The sequence below is a fragment of the Diadema setosum genome, chromosome 20, assembly GCF_964275005.1.
Source record: "Diadema setosum chromosome 20, eeDiaSeto1, whole genome shotgun sequence".
Lineage (NCBI taxonomy): Eukaryota > Metazoa > Echinodermata > Echinoidea > Diadematoida > Diadematidae > Diadema > Diadema setosum.
This window is the reverse complement of record NC_092704.1, coordinates 13,827,454-13,840,683: the sequence shown is the minus strand read 5'-3', so window position 1 is coordinate 13,840,683 and position 13,230 is coordinate 13,827,454. Positions and strand designations below refer to the sequence as shown.

Below are 13,230 nucleotides of genomic sequence, written 5' to 3'. Positions count from 1 at the left end.
GCGTGGTCAGATCGGCAAAAGATCAAGAAGTTTAAAATCACAAAGTCTTCACGACCTTTTGTCGTACGGTCACACTGCCAGCCAAATTTCTCGATTGAGAAGTTTGGGTCATTAATGCGTGCCGTCCTGTGGCTAGTGATTGTGACGTAACAATGCACATCTGTACATGACAATGGCCTTGCGCTTTGGAGACACCGCCCGCAAACAGATTGAGAAGTTTGTCGGGGGGGGGGGGGGGGGTGAGGGAAATATCCCTAGTTGGAGTGGGAAGTTTCGTGAGAAGTTTTGCGAAAAGTCCGCTGTCACACTGGTAAAACTTCAAGATCTTAAAGATCGCCAACTTAATCTTCTCGATCTTTTGCCAGTCTGACCGCACCTAAAGGGTTCCTTCTTCTTCACCAGACACATTGCTATATATGTGGCACTGAATCAGACTGCTTTCTCTCTTCAGAGACAGAATATCCAAGTGTTTGTATTTCTTACCAATTTGCTCAGGACACATACACTTTTCTGCACAGTTCCACGTGTAACATCGGCAGTCTTAGACAGAAGATCCTGTAGGGACAAAAAAAAATATCCATAATTCAGTAGTGTTAGAGTTTCACTATACATTGTCAAATTTCATATTAAAGGGAAAGAAAAAAAAATCTTTAATTTCAGTCCTCTGTTATCCATATATGTAATTATTTGTTTTGGTTACAATTATCAGTGTTTGTAAAAGCCTCCTAAATGGTAAATGTAGAGTTGATTCTTAAAGGCATTATTTGCCATTTACAGATGAAACAAAAACCCAGCTTTTGTGCTTCAAAATAGCTCTAAAATGTGAGTTTGGAATACAAACAACAAATTTATCAATTCATCAATTTCATTTTTTAGTAAAATGTGAGTTAGGAATACAAACAACCAATTCAGCAATTATAATTTTCAGTATAATCAGTGTTATTGTTCAATAAACAAAATGTGAACAATAGTTATAATAAAATCGTTTCTAGAATAAACCATCTACAGTCATGGTTTATTGAGAAAATAGTGATATCTCCCTTTATTTTAGGCTTTATTAGAAAAAAAAAATATATGGAAGGATGTTTTGTGATACAACTGACCTGTAGCTGTAAATACAATTTATGCATGCAATGTGATAACTCAAACTTTTTTTTTTTTTTTACAAAATCACTGCTCCCAATAGTATATACAGTACCTTTAAATTAAATCTTATCAGTATTTTTACTCATATAAGTCACTCCAGGTGTTCATCACTGATAAGATTTATATCTTGATGACTACAATCAGTAGAACTTATGAATTGTTATGAAAGCTGTTAAATATAACTTTACAGATTACACTCAAAATGACCCAATTGTCAGAAACAGTACCAGAATTTCCATAAGAGGAGTTTCCTTTATTTTATTTTACACTTCTCTATCACATGTTGAAGCATTTCCACTTTTGTTTTGATTTTGCCTGAGATTTGCAATGATGTGGAAATGACATGTGTCAAATTCATATGACTCAGACCATAAATGGAACTAGAAATGGTTGGAACTTTCACATTTCTTTCAGTTTAAAAATCCCTCAGACACTGTTTTTTTTTTCCTCTCATGTTTGATGACTTCCCAGTTATATTCATTCAGATTCAGTGCACACTTCCCTTCTATTCAAAATGCCAGGCAACGCAATGAATCAAGATATTCCGTTAACACAAAATCTGGAAAGTTTCCTGATATTGTCCTTGGTAGTTCTTTAAAAATAGGTGAATGGATCACTTGTGACCACATTACCTTGCAAATTGCAATTAGTAAAAAAAAAAAAAAATATTGTTGTTACACAGAAAGTCAGAGATTTCCTTGAACATCTGTCATCTTGCTCAAGAGTCCAAGTCATAGTGAACAATCCAATTGACCGTTGAACCTTGATCTTGACCCAATGACCCAAAACTTCCACAGAGAATCATTATCACACAAACCTTCCAAAGAAAATCATTATTGGACAAATATATATATGTAATAAGTTTCACTAAAAGGACTTTAAAAGCCATTTCTGAGATATGGAGGAAAATGTGAAATTGTAAAGCATTCTTGTATGACCTTTGACCCTATGACCTTAAACTTTCCCAAGAAAATCTTTATCTGTTAACACATGTATCGACTAAGTTTTTCTATGAAGATACCTTTAGCATTGCAAAGATAGGTATAGGAGTATGTAAACTAAAATTTTAAGATTTGACCTTGACCTTATCGCCTTTGACATTGAGTGCATTAAGCTAACATGTGCCAAGTTTCATGTGGACACCTCAAATGGTTTTTAAAGGTACAAGTGTACATTGCACATCATCCACGGACAGATAGACAGACAGACAACAAAAAAGCATTATAGCCTCTATGACACTTCATATAAAACATGACGTCATAACACGATTGTTATTTTTGCAGCAAAGCTCTGAGAGACTGGGTGGGTTAAAGAGAACACTTTACATCCTTTAAGCTACTCATTTAGCAATGAAGCAATTGCAAAAGTTTCTGTGTCAACATTTCTGTAAATTTTGTATAATATCTCATTACCTCCGCCAAGGGAGGAGGTTATGTTTTCGTTACCGTTGGTTTGTTGCGTTTGTTTGTTTGTCCATGTGCAAAAAATAACTCAAAGAGTTGAGCACAGATTTGGATGAAACTTGCAAGAGAGGTTGAGAATGACACAAATAGCAGAAGATTAAATTTTGGTAGTGATCCAGAAATTTTTATGGATTTTATGAAGGATTTTTGATATTTTGGTAGGTAGGGTCAATGAACTTGGGAGTTTTTTTTTTGTTTTTTGTTTTTTTACTTTTTTTTAATTCAACCAAAAAAACAAACAATATAAACAATGTACAAATGACCAGTCTATAGCAATAACACTGGTTCAGTTAAAACAAGTCACCTTAAACTATCTGCCATAATGAAATAACAGAAACAAGATGGATGTCTCTGAGATATATAAAAGTAGAGGATCAACCATTACACAAGCATGGACCACTTCCTCAAATGATATTGCAATTTACCTTTCTTTTGTACTATAACATATTCAGTTTTCTGTTTATACTTTACTAAAGCAATGAATGCATCAAAATTCAGAGTTGAACCTTGAAATCTACATATAAATATCAAAAACTTAAGACAAAGAAATAAAAAAAATTATACATGTACAAAATTCTATCTCATTATTTACACCAAACATCATATCAAATAGCGAAAAGGTGTATAGCTTTTTGGTCTTTTCCGCTATAAAATCAAATAATTTTTGCCATAAAGGTAGTGTTTTAGGACATTGTACAAATAAATGAAAAGCAGTTTCCTGTTCTTGACTACAAAACATACACTCTGGGAGTTCTATTTTTTTTTTTAATCTTAATATTAGAATGCATTTAAACCAATGATATCATGAAAAACCTTGAAATAAAATGAACGAAGTTGCATTTCAATAGTACATTTATAATAGTTATTCATATGAATAGTATCCCACTGAACTGTTACATCATTAATGGAGAGAAAGTCTTTCCATTTACCTGTTCTTTTCCCACATGAAGAGTCACAGTGTACATTCCTTATTACCGGATAAGCATGTTTTGAAATTTTCTTCTTTTTTTTCACAAGCTCTGTGACTATTTTATCAAAATATATTTTCATTGGTATCCAAGAAAAAATCAAACCATGAAAGATAAATACCACTCATTAAAGAATTATGTTTTCTCCTATCCTTTATTGAAATATCAAATTCTAAAACTAGCTCTTCAAAGGTTTTGACACAAGTTCAAGCTGCGCATTTTTCAGGTTTTCATACGCGCACTAAAGTGCATGCTCTAGTGTCTGCTAGAGCGAGGTGCAACATACAGCTGACGGTTTATGACGTAACAAAGGCTTCTATATTGGGATATCGGGCTATTTTTCAACATGCATACGTAAAGATGAAAATCACTGATCTCAATCGAAGAGCAAGATCATCGGTGGAAAGTAGCTGCTTGGCGGAGGTCTGCACTCTCAGAGTGTTTTTCTAGCTACACATGCTTCTTATACTTTGCATAAAAAGAACAATTTCCAGCAAAGCATATGTACAGATCTAGCAGATTTTCTTTGTCTTCACTGTAAGTCACAAATTTTCATTGTACTGAATTCACTCGGCAATTTCAGTGCTTGTCACTTTCTGAATATAGTTTTCTGCTCACCTGGCATGAAAGCAAAGCAGAAAATCACAATTCATAATATTTTTTTTCAACATAATTCTATATTTGAATATGGCTTTTGAGAAATGCTGCAAATTTGAGAACTGCTGCCAAAACAAAGTGATTGCATTTGCTTTACAGGCAGGATGGATGCAAAATCAGTCTAGTACAAATTGGTATACGTGTAGTCTCAAATGTTTAGCCCTATTCTAGACGGAGTTCGGACTCGTTCTTTAAACTAATTTAAGCCGATGGGACAGGATTAGGTGCTAATAGGCTATTATGGGCAATTGGAGCAGCCCTGATCAGAATGATGTCGGTAGAAAAGTATTAGCTTTCTTGTCGCCACCCTCCTTCAGACATAACAGCTCACAGCTAGAGCATTTGAGAGCTCCTGCGGTCGATCACTATCACATGAGTTAATTAACCATTTCCTCTTTGGAGGATTAATTATTTCCCTCCTATTTTTTTTTTCTTTTTACTCCAATCCAACATTTTCAAAAGGTGAAAAGGTTTCTTACATTTCCTACTCTCATTTTTGATATCCCGCCTCAAACCAAGGAAAAACAAACAAAAAGAAAAGAAAGGCGATCCTCATATTAAAGTATGAAGAGTGGGTTGTCACTCATTATAGATAGAGCTAATTAAACCACATCTCCACAGAGAGTATTCATATTAAAGTGATATAAACCTACCTTTCACACCTCGGGACCCAGGGCAACTAAAACTTACTTTTTGACAAGTAAAATGAGTGGGCTCTTGCCTGTTGAATGAATACATTTGTAGAACACATTGTCCAAATGTCCATTAAGATGAGTGGACAAATGTTTGATTGTAATGCCCTGACATAAGTTACAGGAACTCAAGATTCACGGAGGAAGATCTTTAATGGGAAATGAAACCTAAATATACATGTGGATTGAGTGCATGCAGCAATACTAGTAGAACACATCAGTGAAAGTTTGAGGAAACTTGGGCAATCCTTTCAGCGTTGATGTTAACAGTCACTGCTGGATGAGAAGACCACTACAGTTTGTGGCCTCACATATGAAGAACAAAATACATAGAAGATATAGAAAATATTTTCACTTTCTATATCATTAGCACAGTTAAAGAGCACTTGACCTTTTTATACCTCTTTTGGAAAGCAGGGGAATGATACTGCCCTTAACATGTGTACTTCTCATAAAAATGAAATTTTGTTGAAATCTGTCCACAAAATTTAACATGTTCCATGACTTGTTACTGACCCATGTTCAGAATTATTCTACCTGCTTTCTGAAAGAGGCAACGTTTGAAGTGTTTTCTATCATGCTAGAAATATGAAAATATAAAATTGTTTTGTATCCGTGATCAACTGTTTAAAAAGGGGGGGGGGGGGAGAAGCGACAAAGGCAACACCAGGGAGCATCTATTGTAAACCCTTTGAGCTTCCAGGTTCTATGTCTTGACGGCCCTAGGCCCCCGATCACAAAGGACTTTGCACTTTTGATGATTTGATGTGATCTCCGTGCATAATATCATATACAATGTACATCATATTCAATATACAAATTTTGTTTTTGTTTCGTTGGGTTTTTTTTTTTTTTTGTGCAACGTGCTAAAGTATTAATATACAAATAGTGAATGGTCAGGAGTGCAATGGTACAAGATTTCGCACAAGGTGAAAGATGAGAGGCGCTCTATTCAACGAGGCATAGCCGAGTTGAATAGTGTGCCTCATCTTTCATCAAGTGCAAAATCTTGTTCCATTGCAAGAGTAAAGACCATACACTATTTATTTCATGCAACACCTCGAATGTTAACAGACGGGGATCCACACAGATTCTTGAATTAGCACAGAAATGGCATTGACCACTTTCCATGAAAGACGAATGAGTGGCTGCACAGTCACGCAAAACCCATCGATTGCTGAAGTTGTTTACAAAAATGAGTGACAAAAGTACACGCTTGTATTGAGCGCGCTTGTAATTGTTGAGTGCGTGTGGCAAATGTTTGTTTATTGTGACATCAGAGCCGTGTAATGGAACAAAAACTTTGAGTCAATGATGAGTTTAACACGCAAGTCAATGGAAATTGGTGATGTCAGACATGCGCTATCCATGTTTGCTCAAACATAATTTCACGGCTGACAGCCACAGCATGCGATGGAACTTTTAACTGAATGTTACATGATGGGCAATCGATCAATTGGATTCTTTTTAGGTGTTGTATTCATTGAAAGTTGCCACCCACCCCTGAGATAAGGTGCACATACTAACCTGTGTTTTGATTTGCCGGTAGCAGGAAACACCATACACAGTACCCATATGTTTACCCCTTCCTGGTAAGTGGAAGTAGATGGTATCTGCACAAACAAAACAATACAAAACAAAAACGATACGATATGCAAATCAATCACATTAATTTTCTGAAGCACTTTAACTTGTTCTCCTCTAGTATAAACAACTATTCAATGGATCATCTAAATTACTCTCGATTGCAGGAGTATATTGAATAGTAATTAGTGAAGACCTACAAAATGTATGCCTTCTCAAGGACAACGCATCAACTTTTCATTGGCATGTAAATAAATGTCCATACAGGTAGGTTTTATGAACTTTTTTTTTTATTACTTCCACATGTCTTGCCTGATAGGTTTCCAAATGCTGATACTTGGATCTGAGAAATACCATACATTTATTACCAGAGAAATATCCAGTATCATAAACACCACCTATCAACTACACACACTTCGTGCAGTTTTTGTGTCCTGGTTGTATCACTGTAAAGTCTTTACTGGTAAGCATGTTTTTGAATTCCTCTCCAAATATTTGTTCAGATGTGTACTCCGACATAACAATTAATATTAGAATATTAGAGCAACTTGTGTGCTGTCCCGTCCATTTCTTCGAGTCGCTAGAGAGCTATTAAGAGAGCCCAAGCCCTAAAACTACATATGGCCAAGAAATGTCTTCAAACAGCAGTAATAGCTGTGCTTGATTTTCATGGCACGTTGGTGAATGAAAATAGGTATTAAAAGTGACACAAATTTCAGTAGTACTAATAATTAACAAAATAACAATTATGTCCTCATGAAAGGTCTTACCAGGGACCTCCCAGGTCTAATGAGATACTGTGTACACCATAAACCGAGTCTAAATTTTTGCAAATGGGAACACCCAAAGATTTCGCTAGTGGTAACCCTTCGCTATCATGGAGTTAGGTATCTACTGTAAAAGTGGATATTTTCGTGCGACTAATTTTTCACATTCAGCGGGGTAAGAAGAGCTTCGCATGTTTTTCATTTCCGCGGAATCAAGACATCAACTACTGGCACATATGGAAAGCATAAATATTCACATACTTTTATTTTCGCCCTAGTTTCAGATTGCTCGAAATGCGCGAAAATTTCCACTTTTACAGTACTGTAGTGAATGGAGAAATGTATACATGTGCATCACATTCATTGGGATCAGAGTCATAATTTTTGCCTGTCTTTAATTTCGAAAAATTCGTTATAAATAAAAACCTCACAAAATATTCAGCGTATACAGTACCAAGTATGACACAGGTAAATGCTCAGTCATATTTTCAGCCTTGAAATTTGATGTTATAGAATTACTATTGTATTCAAAATGTTGAAAAGAAAGCATTTTTTTTTTTTCAGTACATAATTCTATAAATTCGTCGGCCGAGGATGACGAGGGTGTTAAGTTGCCACTAAAACCATACTGTTCGAGGCACCTTAAGGGGATCTGTGTACAGTTTAGGTTGAGACCTAATTTCATGTTTCTAACATTTTTGGGTTAGATAATGAGAAACCTCTTATGAAATATGAAAGAGCATGTAATTCTATGAGGAATTCAACGTTTATTGACGAAAATTGGTTTTGAAACGGCTGAGATATCCAAAAAAGAGCGATTATAATAAAGTGTGGGACCCACACTTTATTATGATCACTTTGTTTTACTTTGCTTATGGATGTTTCAGTCATTCCAAACCCGATTTTCATCAAATAAACTTTGAATTCCTCTTAAAATGGAATGCTCTGTTCTATATCATAAGCGTTTTCTTGGTATCTCGCAAAAAGTTAAAAGGCCAATTCTCCTCTCCACCAATACTGTACCATCCCTTTAACGCCCTTCTCATTCTCAGCCAACAAATTATGCATTGACTTTAATAGCTGACATTAATAGGCCTGCACATATATTTCATCATTATTAAAGAGACATTGTTTAAAACACAGTATAATATCAGTGAGCCAATCCACAAATGTGTACCTTGTTATAGGAAATATAGCAGATCAGTTCCCTCCCATATTGCAACATATCAAATCCTGGATTTCTGAACAGACTCTATCTACTCCCATCATTAATTATGTGAGCTGCAATGTTCATTCACGACAAACCTTCCTTGTAGTTCTTTTTTCCAACTAAGAAATTGTATTTACTTATTAACATTAAAGTACAAATATATGCCACATATGATACATAAAACCGTATGGTATCATTTGACAGGCCGCTACAAACAGACTAAATATGAATACAATTCTAGTCATATTGGATACAAAACCTTCTTCTTTTTTTTAGGTACAAATATTCCTCTACTTTCTTTTCTTGCTTTTAAAGCTGACAAAATCCAGTGATTGGAACTTTTAATCTCCAGCAGAAAATCTAAAATACTTTGCATACAAATAAACCACACTGTGACACTTTTACTGTAGGTTTTCTGTAGAACCAAGTATAAAAATACTTCTAGAAATTTGAGTCTGATTCTGTAATGCAATTTCCTATTTTTGAGAAATACCTTCCTCGTAGTTGTGGGCCCCGTCCGGTAGAGCAAGAAACGGCAAGTGCTTCCATTCTGATGGGACCTCACTTATCTCGCTTGTTTCATCAGCAACCAGTGGAGGATAGGAAAAGTCAACCTGAGAAAGAAGCAGAAGAATAAATGTTTAATATCTGTCATCTTTCAACTGTTATTTGGGCTGAGCAACTTACCTTTTCCGAGGCACATTATGAAATCACTCTTTGCTTTTGTTCCTTTCTATTCAAAGGAAACCCTGATGGACTTGTAGAAATTTTAACTTGAGACTTTTTTTGGGGGGGGGGGGAAGGGGATGTAATTTTGCGAATTTTGTGAGAGCAAAATTAAAATGCACACGAAAGTTTTTGTCTACACTAGATGCACTAAATGTCAGTGGCAATTAGAAAAAAAACAAAAAACAAAAACATCCCACACACAGAAAAGGCCATCGGCTCCAATTTGTGGAAATTCAATGCCGCAAAACAAAGCTACGATGTGACCAGATAGAGCACAAAACAAAAACAAAAACAACAACAACAACAACAACAACAAAATGGAATATGATCTTAGGCCATTACTTATCTACTTCTTGTCAAATAAGCTTAGAGACTGCAGTGGATCTGATAATCTTGACTCCCTTCCTCCCCAGGGGTGCCACATGGTGGCCTAATTTCAGGACAAGTTCAGAAAGAGGTGGAACAGGAAAGGACCTGTACACATCAATTACCTGTCCATGGCGTGCCCCTAATCACATCAAATCAAATGTCTAACTTGTGCTATTAATACCTCCATACAAATATAAACACTGACTGGTATTCATCATGCAAGAGTACCCCCACACTGATCCCACATTTGCAATATAAGGACCCTAAACACTTTGACAGTTATAAAAAGTTATCATAATTGCAATTCACCATGACAGTAACTGACAAACTTCTACTGCCTGGAAATTTGTACCAGCTTTGCTATACACAGCCCAAATTTTTCATGATTTTTGTTTTTGTTGTTGATTTTTTTATTAATTAATTAATTTTTTTAGTACACAGTAGGCTACATGACATCAGAGCACTGTATACTTTAGTACTTGTGGCGATCATACAATGTAACTGGTGGCAGGGGGTGGGGGGCTTCCAAAGAAGAATAATTTTAGCACTTTAAATGGGTTATGCCAAGAGCCATGTGTACACAAACCTTGTAAATTATCTTTGGTTAGGCATACTTGAAGCCCCAGGTAAGAAACTACCATAAAGAAACAGTAGTACCCAAACTGAACTTGTCTATGTACAAGTACATACTGTGCTGAAGAGGTATAGGTTTCAGCCACTTTGATGCTCTGCTATTAATTTAATTCAAATATGACTTTAATAGCATTCTTGCCACATAAAAATGTACAACAGTGTACACTGCTATAAATTTTCATCATTTCTCTCTTTGTATTCTACATACTTTTCTTTCAGTATGAAACCGATTTACACTGTAGAACAGTAGTCTTCACACAGAGTGTTTAGTACCAGGTACAATGTACGTTGTACATGCAGGGCCTACTGTACATTTGTATGAAGATGTTTCAAATGTGACTTTACTATTATAATGGAAATTTTTAAACCATTTACAATACTAATGTACAAATAACTGTTCAGTGAATGTCACTCAGCTCATTTCACTTTAAAAAGGAGAAACTAAAACTGAGAGACTCAAATGTTACAAATCAAAAGCAGTGCAGGAAACTGAATGTTCAAATTTATGATATATATAGACATTATAGATCACTTCAATGTCAGCGAGTCAGCTACATCTATGTTGGTTTTAAAACTGTTCCAAGATCATATCGCTGATCAGATACAACCTGAGCTACTTCCCCTTCTTTCTGGATACTTGTATTTGAAGGAAAAATATGACCCTGGGGGATAATAACAAACAACTGTTGTTTTTACTGCACTAGCATTACAATATTATTGATGTTGAATGCTGTTGAAAGTATAAATTCAACTCCATTTTCAAGCTGGCTTCCAAAAAAAGCAAACACAAAAGACTGTACAAGTTTCATCATAATTACACACAAGGTTAACAAAAAGTTGTAGAAAATAATGTAAAAAATCCTTGGTGTGAATTATTGTACACTGTAATTTATTTTGTAAAAACAGTAATTTTCTCTATCATATTCAATAGCTTATGAGACTGTAGTTGTACACTGTATATGATTTTTGTGTGGAAGTCAGTCAGAGACTTGAGACAATGAAATTAAATGATGATTCATTGTACGTGTAAACTTTGAACATACAGAAAAATCAATTCATTATTAAATATGGGATCGAATATACAGTGTAAAAGCATATAAACACAATTTTTTTTTAATACTTTTTTTAAAAGGTCACTCTGTATCAAAGAAGAGACTTTCCTGAGGATGGGGCATGATGATTATTTAATGCATTTTATAACAATTTGCTGTCTTATAACACGTTATAATACAATATGTACAATACATTGTACGTTGTCGGGTCAAAGGAGCTACGGGTCTACAACTGTACAGACTGTCCATATTATTATTAAGTGTGCATATTTGACCATCAAAGTATGAATGAAACACTCTTTCAGAACCACTTTGAAATCATTACTATTACAGGACAAAAGATACAGTATACTGACACAATTCAAAATATATAATTACAGCTCTTGGAGAAAAACACAATAGCAAAGTTTAGTTTTTATGAGAGCTAGAGTACCTACAGTAGAAACAAGGGACACCCATAAAAAAAAAAAATAATAAATATGGGATAAACAAGACACTAACTACCGGGTTGTGAGTGTTTGACTAAATATCAAACTACAGAGTTTGAGTAAAGAGAGGCAAGATACCATAAAGGGCCTGTACATGTAAGTGTTACCGTATACACGGTGCTCAATGAAACGAGTGACCGAGGCTCATCTCACTCAATCAAAGACTGACTGTAAACAGGCAACAGGATTTTTTTTTTCCCAGAGGGACATTTAAGGCATAATTTACCATCTGCAGGTGAAACAAAAACCCAACATTAGTGCTTTAAAATAGTTCCAAAATGTGAGTTAGGGATAGAAACAACCATGCTGTAAAATTTGAATCCACGTAATCTAGATGTTAGGCACTTTGAAATACACAAAATTTGAGCAATAGTTATAACAAAAATGTTTCCAGACTAATCCATCTACTATGTGTACAGTTATGGTTTCATGAGAAAAATACCCCCCCCCCCCAAAAAAAAAAAAAAAAAAGTACTGATATCTCCTTACAACTACAGTTTTTAAGGATTTATTGTGAAAAATTTATATAAAAGACTGTTTTGTGACAACGGACCTACACATACACATGTGATACCTTGAAAATTTTTTAAACCACTGCTCCCAAAGGTAAACAGGACCTTTAATACAACATTCTCATGTGATGGTGGAGTACAAATTGATTGTAAGTGTTTGGAATTAACAGGAACAGAAGAGGTATTTGATATTTCTCATGGGAGAGTCCCTAATCAGATACAATAAAGGTTGAGAATATCCATCATGTTGTTCTTCCCCATCTTTGTGGAACTTTTGTGCAATGGTTATCAGTTCGTTGTTTTTTTCACTTACAGATGGTCAATGCTTGTCAAAACTTCAAAATGCCTTAATTTTGATTCTTTCCCTTTGCTTATATCATACATGTAAGCACTGAATCTACACATGGGCAATTCCACGGTAACTGACGTTACACGTAAGGATTTTCATGAAATTGTTTACCTTGTAGTTTTGTGAATGAAAGCACCTTGGGCTTGCAATTAGCATTGATGAATAAGTTCATGAGAATGAAGAAATAGGTGGAAAGTTTTTCTCTCAAACTGCATTTCTTATCACATTGCAAGTGAAAATGTGTCGGTAACTGACGTTACGGAAAAAGGACATGGGAAATTATGGTGTAGGTGTAAATGGAAATATCTCATGTCCCTGACTTTGAGCCTTTATGTGTTTAATATGGCAATACACCTAGGTTCTTAGGAACAGGTGTGCAAAATAATGTGCACTTTAGTTGTCTCCTTTTACCGCCATGCCAATTTCAGTGAAGGCATGACGGTAACTGACGTTACGTAACTGACGTTACGCTTACATTTGCCATAGGGTTTACACATGCAAAATCTTGATTGGGAATAGCTATGTGATATTTCATAATTCTGACCATTCAGAATGATTTGGTTGATATGGAGTCATACCTTGGTTCATCAGTCATAAATACACAATGAAAT

At 35.2% G+C, this 13,230-nt stretch overlaps 1 protein-coding gene across 1 annotated transcript in view; it reads right to left on the bottom strand.

Annotated features, from left to right (window-relative positions):
- Window positions 1-13,230, bottom strand: part of LOC140243759 (late secretory pathway protein AVL9 homolog) — a 56,094-nt gene that overhangs the window by 31,180 nt on the left and 11,684 nt on the right. The window contains exons 2-4 of the mRNA XM_072323424.1: window positions 8,981-9,101; window positions 6,454-6,539; window positions 484-555 (exon numbers count right to left, since the gene is read on the bottom strand). Coding sequence (XP_072179525.1) covers window positions 484-555; window positions 6,454-6,539; window positions 8,981-9,101 — 279 coding nt within the window. The remainder of the gene's footprint in view (window positions 1-483; window positions 556-6,453; window positions 6,540-8,980; window positions 9,102-13,230) is intronic.